At 40.3% G+C, this 17,773-nt stretch overlaps 1 protein-coding gene across 5 annotated transcripts in view; it reads right to left on the reverse strand.

Moving 5' to 3' along the window:
- The window catches only part of lrch1 (leucine-rich repeats and calponin homology (CH) domain containing 1), an 81,439-nt gene that overhangs the window by 18,128 nt on the left and 45,538 nt on the right, over window positions 1–17,773 (reverse strand). For 2 of the 5 annotated variants that reach the window (XM_075480113.1, XM_075480110.1), the window contains exons 9-15: window positions 16,659–16,774; window positions 14,104–14,174; window positions 13,298–13,384; window positions 12,876–12,953; window positions 10,664–10,700; window positions 7,608–7,680; window positions 6,522–6,647 (exon numbers count right to left, since the gene is read on the reverse strand). In XM_075480113.1, the coding sequence (XP_075336228.1) occupies window positions 6,522–6,647; window positions 7,608–7,680; window positions 10,664–10,700; window positions 12,876–12,953; window positions 13,298–13,384; window positions 14,104–14,174; window positions 16,659–16,774 (588 nt within the window). The remainder of the gene's footprint in view (window positions 1–6,521; window positions 6,648–7,607; window positions 7,681–10,663; window positions 10,701–12,875; window positions 12,954–13,297; window positions 13,385–14,103; window positions 14,175–16,658; window positions 16,775–17,773) is intronic. The other 3 variants (XM_075480114.1, XM_075480112.1, XM_075480111.1) reach the window with 2 other exon arrangements.

The raw sequence follows: 17,773 nt of genomic DNA on the forward strand, positions 1-17,773 counted from the left end.
AAGTGTGATGTCACTCTCCCTGAGGACTGAACCCATTATAGACCATCACTCATAATCATATCACGCTCACACACAAAGCCACTCGTGGACAAACACAAAGCGCTTCAGAGTGGCTCTGTACAACATGTTAAAGATGAAAAATAGAGCGATCACCTGAGAAAAGACAGAGAGACAGAGAGACAGACAGACAGACAGACAGACAGAGAGACAGGTGCTGCTTTACGAGGAGATCTCAGGAGATGTGCGTCAGATAACCGCGGGCGACGGGAGACCAAAGGTTGACTGTGACACTGTGAGGCTGCACTGCTCAGCACACACAGGAGGAGTCACTGACATAAATGCAGACTAAAGTCAGTACGTTTGATGTGTCAGACAACAAGGGACTTACTCCCCAGTTGAATTTTTCTATCAATGCTTCGTCCACACAGTTAAGAGCTTGTCAAAGTGGGTGCATGCTTCCTCATTCACTGCTGAGCTTCTGCTACGCATGCAGATGATCTCGTGGTCTTTAGTCTGAGTAGCTTTGTTTTCCAGCACCATTCACTCTGTGCATGCAGTGGGGAATGTTGGACAACAGAGGGTTATAATAAAGCTATGAAGTGCTATCATACAGATTGTGATGGTAAGTGAATGTCTGTGGCTGCGAGAGTCAACATTTATCAGTTTAACAGCTTTTTTTAGAAACTCAGTGTATACATGTATTTGCCGTCTCACCGTCTTAGAAAAAGACTGATGCAGAACTTCGAGCTACATAATGTTATTTTCACATGTGCAGACATACTGGCGTTCTTTTTAAGGACAGATTTATGACTGATCAGCCGGTTATGGCTGGAAGTTTGGAACTGTGAGTAAAGAAGACCCACAGCTTGCAATCTGTAATACTCGTGAGTGGAAAATAGGGCTGGAAATACAATGAAAAAGCAAACTGACCAGACGGAGAAGCCTATGTTTGTGAAAGATAAACCAAAAAAAAAAAACCTACCATTACTGTTTATTTAATGCACTGGACCTACATTTGTTGTCCACAACCCAAAGGTTGTTTTAACTACCTGGTATAATAGCTTTTTCCACAAGTACAAATGCAGCACTTCTCTGATAAACTTTTACATTCTGTGATGAGTAAAACATTTGGAAATCTCTCATTTTAAGATATGTTTTTTGTTTTGTTTGCATGTGTATTTGTAAGTTATTTTTCAAAATAATATCTTATTCTGGCCCCTCAGTCTGTAATAAGGTTTGAAGTGAAAGGTTTAAATCAATTATTGAGTAAAAATGAGAAGACAGTGAAATGCAAATGAAGCATTTTAAGAGTCCTGAAAGACAGAAAAGGTTGTGAGGGTTAAGTGAAAAGTCTGAGAGTTTATTAAAATAAGTGTGTGAACAGTTTACCAGCTCAGAGTTGTTGGAACATATTAGAGCCTTTTATGGACCAACTGAGCGAGCCAGCGTCTGGGAGGACCATCATTGATATAACCCACTTCCTTGACCTTAAAAACTAAAAGACTAGCCACAACCTGACCCCGATCCTGACAAAGACTGGATTCAAACCTAAATCTAAACCCTCAAACAACCCACTGCCTTTTTCCCTAATGTCTCCACATCAGTTCATTCATTCATAGCTCTGAAACGCTTTAAAACACAAAGCAAAGATACTATTCCAACTACAGAAAACTCATTCTGGTCCTCGCTAACACAGACAAAGGAGCATTCACACACACACGCCTGCGATCCATCTAAAATTCTGGACTCTATCCGGTGGAAGTAGGATAGTCCTTCAGGGACCATTATCTAACACTTAAAATATAGCTGCTAAAAATAGCCACACACACAAATGTGTACAGAAAAACTCATTCAAACTCATTCATAGCGCAGATGTTATACACACACACGCACACACACACACACACACACACACACACACACACACACACACACACACACACACACAGGACTGAAGATGCATCACACTTTCCTAATATGGGCTCTGATGTTTCAGGCTGTGTGACGGTTGCATCTCAGACTTTGTAATGTGAGACACATTCATGAGACGACTGATATCTGCTGACAGAGACAGATGTGTTTTTCATTCTGCACTTTAAACAAATTCAAACTCGTTCTGTCAGCTTTCGCTTAATATGAAAACACACAGGAAGATATTTGCAGAACGGGCTCAGTTAAAGCTCTAACTGAATTCAGTTCTTCATGAAACTCCATTAAAGTGAATTTGGGCTTTTTTTGAAGATATGCTCAGAATTTGTGCTTAATCATAGATGAAGACTTCGTACATTCACAGTCATCTGGGTCATAATCTCAAGAATTTAAAGAGAAAACAACTGGACTTCCTGTCTTGGTTCTTGAAGATGTTTCAACTCATCTGTGAGGCTTTTTCAGCTCTCAGTGGTGATGAAATTAAAGGATTTCAGCTCTGAGGGTAATTTATACCCTCAGAGCTGTTGTGGTCACACAGATAAATCTTCCAGTTATCTTCTATTCACGTACTTTAGCATAAAGGCTAAAGTATTTAAAGTTATATTAAAGTATTTCCATTCTGCTTATGGTGTGGTCCCTCTGTCAGATCACATCACCAGTCCTCATGACAATGCACACATGTTCAGAGAGAAGAGGAGAAGGGGCAAAGCAGAAAAATAGATGAGCTTTAATACACTAAGGCCCGGGCTGCCCTCTAAACATGAAAACTGCTTTCACACATGTGTTGGGTTAAGTTAACGTGTCAGAAGTCAGATTGATCATCTAGCTAAGAAGCATCAAATCACAGCTAGAATGAAGGATTCTGGGTTAGGGAGTGCATGAAGCACACTTTGTGGAAACTGGCTCACTTGTAGCCATGGCAGGATTTTACAAAACTCGATTTAGTAAATATAAAACGCAAGATTCCAATCAGGAGAAGTCTTGTGAACAAATTTGCTGCATAGTGTCACCGAGCAGGATTGCCCCTGAATCTCTGAACAGGAGATGAAACGGGGACAAACACATTTTAGACTAAAGTGCTATTTTCTGTAGAATCAGCACTAGTTGGAATGAACAGAATGGTCTATATAAGACAGTGATGCACAGATATAGCAGCCTATAATCTGCTGAATGCAGTTTGTTTATCAGAGTGTGTGCCCATTCAAAAGGTGTGCAATGAAGGGTTAAAAAACTTCAAACTTGTTCCCTTATTTCATTCTTTTTTGTAATGCATATTGCATTGATTCCGTACCATTAAAAGCAAAAACAATCGGCATCAATTGTTATCTTTATCACCAGTATCTGTATTGGCTCAGAATTTTGCAGTCGTTGCATCCCAAATATAAGGAGCCCAACCAAAGGGGGGATATTACCACAGTGGATCAAGTAAAACACAGGAGGGGGTGGAGAACCTGCAGGGAATCAGCTCCACCCTAACCAGAGAGGACCAACCACACCCTGTGGTTTGCATCTTTATGGAGGGTTCTACTAGCAGCAGGATAATGAGCCCAAATGGTCCGAAGAACTACAACAGAAGCCTCAGTGTTCTCTCCCTGTATGCTGTTAAGTTCCACTCTTAAAGTTCAGATATCTTGAATCATGTGTTTATGCCAAACAGTGAAAATTGCAGTCCTCTCAAGACCCTGCATTTGCCTCTTTTCAGAATATTCACACGCTGACTTCATCATCACACATTTGGGGGAGCCTCTACATGTGTGTGTGAGACACATCTAAACAGCACAGAAACACACACACCAGAACTAACTTTTACCACATGCATCTGCTCGTCAGCAGTTACCACACACACGAAAACAGCTGGAGATGAAAGCAGATGTGGTGAGCTCCTCTTTGATCGGAGTCTGCTGCACTCACAGATAAGCGTGTGCCAGTGGCACGTCTAAAACACTCCGAAATGTGGCATGAGACAGAGAAAACATGGTGAAATACGAGAGAAAGCTGACATTGAACTACAAATAAAATAGGACTTGCTTTGTTTCTTTGGGCGCTCACACCAGCAGGAGGCGCAACTGAGTCACAGACAAACAAAACTCAACAAAATTTCCTCAAAACAAGAAATTAACATTAAAGTAAATCTGTGAAAACCCACTAACATCTGGTTTTTGCCTGCAACAGTAATGGGTGCGATCAGCAGTGTCATGATAACCGAGGGCGTATGTTAATTGCTCTTCAGTGTGCCCAAACATTTGCTTTTGCAGGAGTGGACACGGCTCCGAAATAAAAATATACACACACCTTTACCGACAAACAGTCTCACATGGAGCCTCTAAAACGAACAGCGGTGTTAAGTCCAGTCGAAATGACTGAAAATGACTCTGATCAGAAGCTGAATGCTGCTTACAATCCCTGGGATGACCACTGGAACGCCTGTTAATCCAGCATCAGTTACTTATGACATGCTCCACATCTGGATCAACTGTCAGAGCAGCTGGTGTGGTGCTGATAGCAGAACACGTGCTAATCCATTAAAGGCCTGTCGAAGTTTCAAATATATAATAAGACTGTTGTTGTTTTTAAATCGTCTTTTAACCCTCCTGTTGTCTTGCGGGTCAAAAGTGACCCACTACCATGTTTAGCTGTAGAAAAAAATACCTTAAACTATCTTTTTCCAACTTGAAATGTTATGCCTTTTCCTAAAGGGACCCCATCATTAGAAAAAGTCATACTTTATTTTTGTTTATGTTTCCATGTGGGCTGTACACCACTAGGGTACAAAGATTGTCTTATGGGTCATTTTTGACCCGTGAATTATAAAAACATTTAAACACCAGAAAAAAGTTCACTGTTTTTTTCCCTTTCAATATAATTAGTTCAGAAGTAATTACTTCACATTTATATAATAGCAATAATAAACCTTTATTATGTAAAAGGAAACTGAGAAAACAAGAAAACTGTTGGTCCAACTGACAGTTGGTTTGTGGTAAAAAAGAAAAAGTGTAATCCTGAAAACTGGTGATGGTCTTTTTGCATTGATTAACAAAAAATACATGATAAAAAATGTATTGAATTGAGTTGAATAGATAAATAACAGGTGGTTTCATCATACAAAATAGATTTTGGATTTAAAATTCAATTAAGTTGCTTTATTTTGGGGCTTTGGTACGAGGGCGGGTCATTTTTGACCCATAGGACAAGGGGAGTAAACACAATGTTAAGACCGCACAAGGGTTAATATTTCTTTCAAATATATCTACATATCAGAATTATTTGTTATGAGTGTCATCATAATAAATAAAGCAGTTTTATATGAACGGGTGAAATACAGAAGACCATGCTTTGTGTAATAATTTAAAGGGGTATTATTATCCATCCTCATTATATTATCTGTGCAAAGTCATGTTAAACAGAGTGAGTGCTTATTGTCAGCCTTCTCAAACTATTCCTCAAACTGTGAGTTACATGAGGAGCTTTTTAACGCATCCTGACACTTGAGTAAATCCCTCTAAATCTAATACACCTGTGCTTCCTCACTCTGAGCCCCTCCAGCAGCTTCCTCCCTTCTTGGTTCCTCAACGTGCATCTCAGGGATGGAAAGTCTGCGTGAACGCTGGAGGGGAAATGATTTCCGGGTCACGAGAGGAGAGAGGACATGAAGCGGCATAACTTAGCATAATGAAAACCACCCAAAGGCACCGCGTGTCCTTTGTTGAGAGAGATAGTGATCGAATAGATTTCTGGAAATTCTTTACTTGCACATTGCTGCTGTCAAGCCTGTGACCAAGTCCTCTCCGGGTCTCATGTAACACCTGATTTGATCTCTACCTCCCATCAAACTCACCATCTCCTCGGTATGTTTAGACGCCTGCATACAGTACAGAGCAGCTGCAGCCTGAGAGCAGGTTTCTCCGTCAGGAGCTTCTGCTCCATCGGGGCTCAACACTAAAACACACTGGGATGGATCTCTGATCACCACCTTAAACATCATCTGATGCTTCTGTGGACACCTTTGAAAAGCAACCGAAGACTGTTGAGACACTATTTTCAGATTTGATTCATATTCTGTTCTTCATGTGAAGCCTTTTACGCAGCTCTGCTTTGATTAATGGACCACATTACTGAGCTCTTTTAAGATGGGATTGGCATGAATATCTGGTTACTGCTTTGCTTTTGAGGAATCAGTATAATTTCCTTTGAACCAAAGTTAGTGTGTGTACACACTGTGTGCCACCGTCCTAGGGTTGTATAATACTTTAATGAATTCAAACTATAAAATCCTACTTGTCAGTGTGCTAATGTTACTGAAAATACATTGACAGTTAGCATTTGCAGCTAGTATGTCCACCAAAAGAGTTTTCTGCTGGTTTCAGCTGGATAGTGTGTAGACTCTCGTCTTGCATGATAGAAAATGAGATATGAGCTGAAGAGCAGGCCAGATAACAAGAAAACAAGAGGGCAAGACTTTCAAGACTTCTGGGCCTTCCTAAAATAACGAAAACACAAAGAAACCAAGAGAAACAATCCTGTGTGAAATAAGAGAGTAACAGCTCAGTCCAGATTTGTGTGAACTGGCCAGGTAGCAGAAAAATGTGTCTCACCGCGGCTGTGTATGTCTCCGTCGTCATGGCTACGGTGTGTATCTGGAGTATGGAAGGGCGAGGCCTGTTGGAGGAGGGAAGGGTCTAGACAGGAAATAGGGGGTGAGCACGGCAGTGACGGCGGGGCTACAACCAGGAGGTGGGAAGTGATCAGAGGCGTAGAAAGTGACGGCGAGGGCATGTGTGGTGCAGGAAGGTGGGAGTGGCACCAAGGCACCAACAACGTCATTCCAGGAAAACACCCCGAAAACAAACCAACACCAAGACCACCGGGAAAGGTTTGGGGGAAAGTGAATCAATGACACAAGTATTGATTCGGAAGTTGAGGCAGGTCAGTTTCAGTGAGTTTGTGATTCAACACCAAAATCATGCAGGAGAAATGAAAGAAAGTGCCGGAAAAATCCAGAAGAAATGAATAAATCAGGAAAGGTAAATATGAGAAAGAGGAATAAAACGAGATGACAACACATAACACAAAACAAAATCAAGATTAGTGGCAGTTCACAATACACATCCCATTGACATGCTGTTAGCATCATGTTAGCTTCATTAGCAGTTAGCGACACACTTTTAACAGTTTGCAAACAAAAAGCGGATGAGCCAGTCTACGATCATTCTACCAATAAAGCAGACAAGCATTGGCCAGCAAGCTGCACCGAACACAACCGGAGCTTCTTTCTGCCAATTATGAAATTATTAAAGCAACAATGCATCCAAATCAGCCCATTGTTGTTGGGTTTTTTTTTTTTAGACGCATAGCCCTGTATTCCACTTTGTGCGAGCCATGCTCCGCCCTCGTCCTCACAGCTCCACAACATAACTTAAATATGTCACCCAATGACAAAAAAAACTGATTCTGCTGTTTGAAGACTTTTAAAGAGGTCAGTTTGACTGAAGAAGTGTGATAACCAGCAGCCACAATCCACCAGAAATAGTGCACATATTGTTCATCACAGCATAATATTTAAGCATCCAGCATATGAGATGTGAAGAATACAATTTTACTTTCCCCAGAAAAAAAAACTCAGTGTATTAACCTGCAGATCTAATCGTCCATGTTTCTGATCCACCCTCTATGCAACTCACCTGAACGTGGCTTCAGTCCGAATGGCGGGCTGGAGAAGGATGGAGTTCCACCACCCGGAGATCTGTCATCTCTCTGGCAACAGAAAAGGTGAAAGAAGAAGTGGTAAATAGTCCGTTTCTAATGGATTCACTGAAGAATGGTGGATTTTCTCTGGCTTTGTGTGGGAGCAGTTTAAGACGACACGGACTCATGACTGACACCACAGATAGAAAATGCACAGAAACACTGATCAAACTTAAAGTTTTAACAGAGCTCAGCGAACTAAGGTTAACCTCGAAAAATCTAACCTCATTAAACCGAATTCTCATGAAGGCAGAGATGGATCCAACTAATTCAATGTCAACACTCTTAAAGGCACTCAAGCACTCTTGAGCAATTGAAAGTAAATGAACAAGTGTAGATTTAATGCAAAACGTTTAATCAATTAGAACAAAAACATCCTGGCAGGGATTTTATTTATGATCTCCATTTTTCCACCTGGTGTAATCTTCTGATTCAAAGCTGCATTTCTAACGTCCAACCGTTAAATATAAGCATAAAACACTGCAATCCCAATAGTATTAGGATAAAAAGACCACACGTGAAGGTACTAAAGTACAGAACTTAAAGGATATTCTAGTTAAAATGATTTTATTTCCAAGTCTGATGCAAAAAAGAGCACTGACAGCGCTAACAGAGGAGCATAAACTTATAAAATAATACAGCTTGGACAGAAAAATAAGACGGATTTCAAAATGAAATGTGGGAGTTATTTCCCATGTGTGTAAAGTAAGTATTTATTCAGTATATTATTAGCCTGCTAGCTTTGGGTTGTTTTTCACATCTGGGCCTGAAATGGTCTGGACTCAGAATTAAATTAGCTCAGAATTAAGACTAAAAGTAGAAAAAGACATCCAATAGCCAAGCTGTTGTAATTCATCGGGACACATCTTTACACAAACAGAGATGTTCAGAATAAAAAACACAACAATGTGTGCTTTTAAGAGATGATACACAACCACACATGGTCATTTTTCTCTTTCAGTGGTACAAACGACCAAAGAAAGTGCATAAAACTACAATATTCATGTCACACAAAGGAGAGACAAAGAGTCAAAAACCCACAAGGTCAGCACTGCAGATGGATCTTTATACACGCCGACATGCAAGACAGCAACTGTCAGTTCACCAGCCACCAGTTTCTCCACCGTCCACCTCATTGTACCTGACTTTAGTCAAATGAGTAAGTTACTTCTAAAGGATGCTGAGTGACTGGTGAAAGATTTATGGGGACGTAGTGATAAGAAAACATGTTCCCACCCTGTTCACATGTGTAACAAGCTGCCGGATGAAATGTGGCACATGTGAAAAGCTCAGCCAGATAACACAGCAAACACACACACAACTCGGTTCACTGGGAAACATGACTGAGGGCAGCTCACTCTGATGAGACTACATCCAGAGGACTGCTGCTGCGTTTACCTTGACTGACATATGCCATTCATACTCCCGGCATGCAAGCTGGGCCTCAAACCTGGCCTTCTCTAGAATCATCTGTCTCTTCCTCTGGAACTCATAGCCACTCTCCTCCATGTGCTGCTACAGAACGCATCAAACATTTAGACTGAAAGTGGTCTCCATTCACTGCGTACTTACATTCATTTCTAAGGACAAAGACTCCACCACTACAGTTTAGTTCTGACATAAATGTCTTTATAATTTTGGAATGTGAGGAAGGATCCCATAATTCTAAGTTTAGTATCATGTAGTCAAAGCTACAGTGCAGTTTTATAATATATGGCATAATGAGCCTGAGTAAGTAGGGTTTATTTCCATCTAGTTCTGAATCTATGGGAGATAAAAAAAAATCACTGTATTATGGAATGTGTCACATTAAACATTACATCACTTATCTTACAGACATTCAGATCAATTATGTACGTCAGCTACTAGAAACTATCACTTTGACATAGTAGGAAACAAGCATTTCTTCTGTTTTCTTTATGTTTAATCATTAAACATAATGATATAGTTACTAAGCTTAAGTCATGCTGAATGCTAACTCTACCCCATTTACAGTCCTGTGCATAAGTCCTGAGCCACCCCTCATGTCTTTATCATGTAAAGATAAATGGAAACACGGTATACAACACTGTTTCCCTTCCTTAAGAACGGCTTCTTTACAGCCACCCTTCCATGGAGCCCATTTCTGATGAGGCTTGGGACCAGCTGAAGGTCCAGATGCATCTCTCAGGGCTTTGCTTGAACTTTCAAATGGCATCACTTTTAGATGCTCTTCATCTTCTGTGGATAGTTGAGGAAGTTTGACTTTGTCTTTTTAAGGGCAGCCTGCACACCATGCTGAGATATGCTAAGTTTTCAGCTAATAGCTCTTTTGGCATCACCATTTCATGTCTGTCAAACTGTGTTATCTTTGGTATTTTTTGCAGACGTAACTAAAGAAATGGGAACAAATGATGCGTCTTTGTGACAGGCTGCTGGTAACAAAGTGCTTAAAGATACAATTTAAAACTGGTTTTCTGCTAAGTCATCCCTTTAGTTAGGCGCCTTTTAGGCAGCTTGGAAGCAAAACATAAAGAAATGAGGGGTGGATCAACACTTTCACACTTCCTGTATGAAAGGAATAACTAACGTGCCATGTGTAAGACTTATAATGTACATGGATCAGTCTAAGATGCCCAAAACACAACAGTTTTTATTTTAATAATATTCCACGCTTATGAAAGCAAATCTCATGGCATTTCCATTAAGAGGTCTCCCTAAATATGACGCACCAGAAATATAACCAATTTGCAAATGGACAGCCAACGTATTCTAGCAAAGCAGCGAGAATTATTCTGTAAATTCAGTTCATCTCCATCCTGTCATTTTTCTCTGCACTTTCTGGGTTCACACCTGAAAAACTCTCCCCAGATAAATGCGTCATCTGTGACTAAAGTTCAGTATAATGTAGGTTCTGTTATTCACCGTCTCAATGCAAGTGCCAACTATTACAAATAAAGTACTGCATGTGGATGACAGTCTGCTATTTTTTAGAGGGTTCATCACACTGTACCTTTGGTGTTGTGGCGCCGTCATCGCTGTCCTGCCCACTGAAGGGAACCAAAGAAGGAGAAGAAAAAGGAACATTAATAGTAGTAGTTCTGCTTCTCGTCTACAAATCACGGAATGGTTTAGGTCCAGAATACATGAATGACATGCTGGTAGAGTATAAACCCAGTAGAGCTCTGAGATCTACTGACTCAGGTCAGAGAGTGGAGCCCAGAGTTCAAACTGGACACGGTGAAGCAGCTTTTAGCTGTTATGCTGCACACAACTGGAACAAACTACCAGCAGAACTGAAATCAGCCCCAACTGTAAGCACTTTTAAATCCAGGTTAAAAACATTTCTCTTTCGGTGTGCTTATGGTTGAGTTTATATCTTTCCTTTTCCCCTCTTCTTTGATTGCTTTTAACTGTGTTTTTAATTTTTATTCTATTTTTTTTCTCTTTAAATTGCTGCTTTATGCTGTTCTTTTAAATGCCTTGTCTTTATGTAAAGCACATTGAGTTGCCTGTGGTATGAAATGCGCTATATAAATAAAGATGCCTTGCCTTGCCATTAAGGTCGACTTACACAGTTTTACAACCCCACAAGCAACCATTTGTATTTAAAAACTATAGAGGAATCAGTCAACTTTTAATTCAAAAAGCCAACTCTTTCAAGTCGTGCAACAAAAAAAAGAGTTCAGTGAGCTTAAAGTTACCTGGTGAAGCTGTGTGAAGCATCAATACTCTAACTATCGATGTGATGAGCACCAACTGAGAAATGATTATCGAGGAATGTTTGATTTGTGTTCAGATGCACAATCTCAACTTACTGGCAAATCAGAAAGAAGAGCAACGAAGTCCTAAATAAAAATATTTATTCTATTTGTTTAGGGTTGAAAACATGCCGTGAAAAGACAACGTGTTGATAGGATTGGACTGTAACATCGCATCATGATTAGTTTTCATTCTTATAGCAGAGACTGGATATAACAGACAGATGTAGCCACTGACACTGAAACACAAAGGCACGTTTAAGAAGTGCCTTAAAGTGCAATACCACTGATGGCCATCAGGGGCTGGCTTTCATCCATTTCTGGTTCACTGAGAAAGTGTCAATTTTCTCCAATTGAATACGCAGTCAACGCATTTTTCTCAAGTCACTGTGGTGCCATTAGCAAGGTTCCCTTTTCATCCTTCAGCACGATTACATGCGCAGCTGAGTCGGTGGGCTGCCATTCACAGCGTTCAGGGAGCATGGGGGTACGGTGCCTTGCTCAAGGGCACCTGGAATACCACCCCTCCAGCTGTCAGTTCACCAGTCTGTGAGCAGTGAGAGTGGGAATTGAACCACCAACCTTCAGGTTATTGGACAACCCTCTCCCACCACTGAGCCATGGCCGCCCTATTTAAAGTATGTCTGCTGCTTCATGTAAGTTTACCTGAATGGGGATTTTGTCTGATGATGCTGCAGTTTTAAAATCAAGATTCTATTAAGGACACAGCAACGGTCTTGAAATATGTAAATTAAAGCAACTGTATTGACAATTCAGCTTTGTTAATCTGTACTTAAGATGGGAACTTTGGAGCATGAGCAGAGTGCCACAACCTATTTGAGTCTACATTAGCATATACATGCAGGAGAGAACTGAACGCCGACCTCATTATCTGATAATCTGATAATAATTCACTTCAACTAACTTGAATAAATAGATGTTAGGCCTATAAGATACATATTTTTGTTCAGTCATGTTTTAAGTTTCTCCAGCTTCACTTCTGGCTCCAAAAAAAACAAAAAAGTGACAGAACTTAATGTTTCAAAACTGCCTTTTTTAAACAAACCCCATTTATTGTGTTTCTGAAGGCCACAGATGCATGTTTAACAGCCGTGAAGAAAACTAATAAATGATCATAAAAACTAGCTAACAGTGTCTCTTAGCATGGAGGAAATCTGTCATCTGTCTCAGATGAGCTGGAAAAAAGTCTCACATAAAAAACATCAAAAGACTGTGAGTCTGAGACTGAAGGACACAGGTTTTTCTTTTGTTTTCTTACATAAATATAACAAATAAATCTCTTTAAGTCTCTTTGGAGCCCATCTGAGGGAGGCTGACTGCGCCAGTGTTTCCTGTCCAGATGTGGGAAACGGGGGGTTTGTTTTCATAATCAGGGTCATTTTATTGTCAGGCTAAAACTGTGTTTTTCATGTAAACACGCTTAAGAAACGTTAAAACACTTACTTGAACGACTCTTCCACTGTGACCATCTCCACTGGGTAGAGCTGGACTCCGGACAGATCATCCTGCTCCGTGTTCACTCTGATGCATGAGATGTGACATAAAACAACCGCTGTGTTTACATGTCTGTTGAGCATCAACTTACTTTAATTACTTTTTTTTTTTTTTTTTTTGCATTAAAGGGGTGTTTGGGCTCAGGGAGCCTTATTGAACTTGGTTAGGGCTCATTTTTCTATGTTCTATGTTTTTACAGAAAACTAATTAACACACAGAAGCAAATATCACTGTTCTGGTCATTTCATGGGTTCTTCAAGACAACGGCTGACTTGGTGTGGGGGGGGGGGGGGAAATCATATCAAAATGAGCTTTTTGGCATCACATTGACCCTGCTGTTGTGGTGTAACACTCAGGTGATGGTGTCTCACCTGCTGGGGTCCTGCAGCAGCTCCACAGCCTCTTTCAGCTGGTTAATCATGTCAATATGGAGCTCTGTACTCCCTGGAACCTTTGACCTATAACCAAAAATACACATGAATAAAGACACAAAAATCCCTGTTGACATGTACAGTAAAGCACAGCACACAGAGCTATTACTGGCAATGATGAATACAAAACAAGAGATACGTTGTGATGGTGAAAGGAGCAGAACTGGAGAAGGATCTGGAAGCCCTGAAGTGTGAAAGCAGGCTACAAATATGAAAAATTGGATGTTTACAAGAGCTTTAGCTGATATATGATGAACTAAAATATCTTTCTAAACCGCTGACAGCAGCAGCTGTTTGTGTTGTCGACAAGACAGGATCTAAAGAGATTTCTGAGGGATTCTGAAAGAGGTTGTAGATGGATGTTAGTCTGGGAGGGATTCAAGTCAATTATGGTATGGTAAGAAAATAATCTGCAAAGTTAAAATCAGCAAAATCAGCCCAAGCTGTTTGTATGAGTGTTTCATACAAAGAGAAATCTGTAAGACCCCCAAAATATCGTCACAACTTTACACAAATAAAACCATGTCATGCAGAAATAAGTGTTACTACGGTAACTACCTGAAAAGCTCTGCTGAACAGCTGATCTCATGTTTAACAGCCCTTTTTCTTCTATAAACCTTTACTAGCCTTTATGGAAAGCAACTGAAGCTGTCACTTGGATAAAAAGGAAACAAAATGCCCCTCTTATATTCAGGCATGAGCCAGAAACACGTGCACAAATAAAACTAAAAATCTGATGAACTTACCTTTGTTCACTTTGCCACTGTGAGTCTTCTTCTATCCTGAGGGGCTCGTTGAAGTCTGCTGCCGGCTGACCCTTAACCAGAAATAACAAAACAAAACACATCAGCACCAGATGCAGCCGTCACATGACACACAGCCCTGATCAGCCATTGGCCCAGATTCAGAGACGTTACCACCGTCTCCTCTGTACAATAAGAACACTGTGACAGTCTTTCTTCCTTTATCCGTTCCTTCACTCTTCACTCGTTCCTCAAACACACATTTGATGCTGCTACTTAATGCAAAGCGATAAAGCAATTTATCTAAGATTTCAACACCATCAATGACAGCGGCGCTTTTAAAACTAGCATCAAACACACACAAAACAGCAGAAATCATTGATGTTGCTTTAAAAACTGAAATTAGACACTAAAGCCCTGAACTGTTTAACCAATGAGCTGCAGAGGTCCCAGGACCACTGACACAGATTCAATTTTCTCAAAATAAATCAGAATAAGATCTTATATGTCAGAAAATGTACTTTCATTGGAGATCAGACAAATTACGTTTTGAATCCACAGAAGAGCTACAATCATTTATCCAGATTTCCAAAATAAGCTCAAATATACTGATATATGTAATAACTATTCATACATGTAAAAAGACCCAGAAATTTATTTAATACCCAAAAAAACACATATTTGGGCCTGTATGCAAAAAAATATGGATTTTATACAACTACTTTTGACCATCAACTGCTGAGGACTCAGGATCTGTTTGTTGCGCCAAAAACGTGTTTAAGTGTAAAACCTTTACGTAGTGATAGCCATAGGCGTCTTATTAAGCTAGGCCACTCGTAAGAAGGGATTACATTAATAACAATTACTCTTTGACAGTAAGTGATTCATTCATGTCTGGCTGTTGCTCGTCCTAATGTATGAATCCTTTATATCCTGCTGATTATAACCTGACTTACAGTTTTTATCATCATGAACTGAGTTACTGTAAGTCGGCTCTTGAATTTTTCAAGTGCAGTTAAACAAAAAGGCTTAAAAAAATGTTATCATTCATGTGCTCCAACAAGTTGGAAGTAACAAACCACTTTAACTGGGGCTCAGACTGAGTGAACACAACTAAAACACCAGCAATGAGCAGTCCCTAAATCTTCTACGAATCTGTACGTACAGGAGGGCAAATGTGAAGCTTTTCCAAACAACCTGCTCCAAGCTTCACCTTTACCGATTACACTCTGCTGCTGAAAACACTGAGAACTGTCGGGGAAAAAGGTGGATTTTAGGTACCGATATGGTCCATTTTAAATAACACCTTCCAGTTTTCTACTCCACATCATCCGGCTCTGCAGCTCTTTGTTTTATGTGGAGTCCTTATTTGGTCCCAGCTGAGTCTCCACCAGTGACACACAGGCTCAGTCTGACGCGAGTGTTATTAGGCCCGTTTTTCTATGATAGAAAAAGCCGATCCCTCAACTGAAAGATTGCTCACGAAAAAACCCAAAACGCTCCTAATGTTTGGAACCATGAGGGACAGTCGCAGGACAAAACATCAATCAGCTATAGGGCTTAAAAAGCTTGTGATTCTCTTTGGAACACACACACACACACACACACACACACACATTGGCTGTTTATGCTGTAAAGAAACTAAAGCCGCTCTGACAGTTTTAATATTTAGAGCTGAATTTCTCCAAAATTAGAGCAGAGCAAAGCGTAAACACAGTCGGAGCTGACAGATCACCGGCTGATCAGCATATTCACAGATCACCATACAATGAATGAGGAAAAGCTATTTAAAGGCCATAAGAGCAGTTTTCATGGCAAAAACTTGGGACACGTACAGTCTTGAGAAACAATGATATGCTTTAGGTGATTAAGACCTGCTGCAGTGGCACTCGAACACATTGCAGGGAACATTTCAGAATTGCGATCTGACTGATTTGGCACACAAAAGGTCACTTAAGCACTCATATTTTTCATTACCTTGAAGAAAATGTACTACTTTCACCAATCAGTCAGAAATTTGTGATACGGTGGGTGATGGTGTAAGCTACGACTGAGACTGAATAAGTTTAAACCCTTAAAATAACAATTCAAATCAATAAAGTAAACGTTTCAGGTCTTTGCCTCAAAACTTTAGTTTCCTTTTTTGTTGTTTAGCTATCATTTTAGTCTATACATCCAGCACTTTTCTCTGTTATACAAACAATAAAATTAGGTGCGCTTGTGCTGGTTATCATGTGGTTCGTGGACACACTGATATGTTCACAAGAGGCGTTATGGCATGAAAACTAGACCCTTAAAACTTCTACTGCCAGAAGTGAATTTGATTCACTTTGACTGTAACACAAAGTGCTATTTTAGGCTACAGTTAAACAGAATCTAGACTTACGCAACCTTAAATGAAAAGCAGTGAAACTAAAGCAGCAGAGTGAACGTAACAGCTTTACATAACATCCATCTAAGTGCAGCGTTAGTCACGAGGAAAACCATTACTGCATCAAACTCTGACGATGCCTGAGTGGAGCACTCAGAGAGAAGCGCTCTGCAGCGCGAGGTCTTGCCTTGATGTAGTCGATGAAGCGAGAGCTGAGAGCCGAGTCCCTGTAGCTGAACTGGTCTTTCAGGGCTTCCGTAGGGCTCTCCTCTATGAGACGCACCGAGTCAGAGTTTGGGTCCGCTGAAATGGAGGAAAACACGATCGGTGAAAGCATTGAACCCACTGTTTTAATATCTCTATATTCCCATGCTGAAGATCATGTTTCGAATATCTAAGAAAATAAGGTATGATGTAGCTTTGTAAACACACTGAACAAAATGACTACCTGCATTAACTAGCTTTCTTCCCGACCCGTGTCATTGTCAATAAACTCAACATAATAACTAAATATGAGATGGATAATGGACGCATAATTAGATTATAATGCCAAAAACTTAAAATAAGATTAATAAAACAACTGTGTTTCAGTGACACTAACCTAAGGTTTGTGAATGGCCACGTTAAGACAGTTCCTGGTCTGATGTCATACGATAACAGACAAAAAACAAACCATCAACATCTTCCTGATGCCCCTAACAACCAGCTCATCCCAGGGCTGTGAACGAGAACTCATCGCCTAATGGCTGCCAGACTTTCAAATCGACATACGAGTGTTTTATCACTTCTAAAACATTCTTTCTTTCAGTAAATCCTAATGGCTAATCAGCCAGTTAGTGTTAACATACTTAAATGAAGCTTTGCCAACATTGTTAACAATTTTTTTTAAAACAAAAATGATCAAGAGAGCCGTCTTTTTACTCAGCCCGGCTTCTTAAATGTGTCCCTCCATCAGCTTTAACCTAATTAAGGCTGATTGAGGTCTATTTAAACGGTGAGTCTGGGGAGCTGCTGCTCCTCTTTATTAGAGCCCAACATCCCAGATCTGCTCAGAGCTGATGCTGAGATCAACATCCCGACTACTGCCAGCCAGGAGTGATGGACTAGGACACACGTCCCCACATGGTGACCATGGAAACCTGTTCATGGATAATACAGGTACACACATGATAAAATTGTACGTTAACATGCATCAGAGAAGAGTCAGTGTGTGACAGACGTGGACGACTGTGTTGGTCTATGAGGTCTCATCAGAATCTACTGAATACATGTAGAATCTGATTAAAGCTCTGAACAGTTCAC

The sequence above is a fragment of the Odontesthes bonariensis genome, chromosome 12 (assembly GCF_027942865.1).
Source record: "Odontesthes bonariensis isolate fOdoBon6 chromosome 12, fOdoBon6.hap1, whole genome shotgun sequence".
NCBI classification, from domain to species: Eukaryota; Metazoa; Chordata; class Actinopteri; order Atheriniformes; family Atherinopsidae; genus Odontesthes; species Odontesthes bonariensis.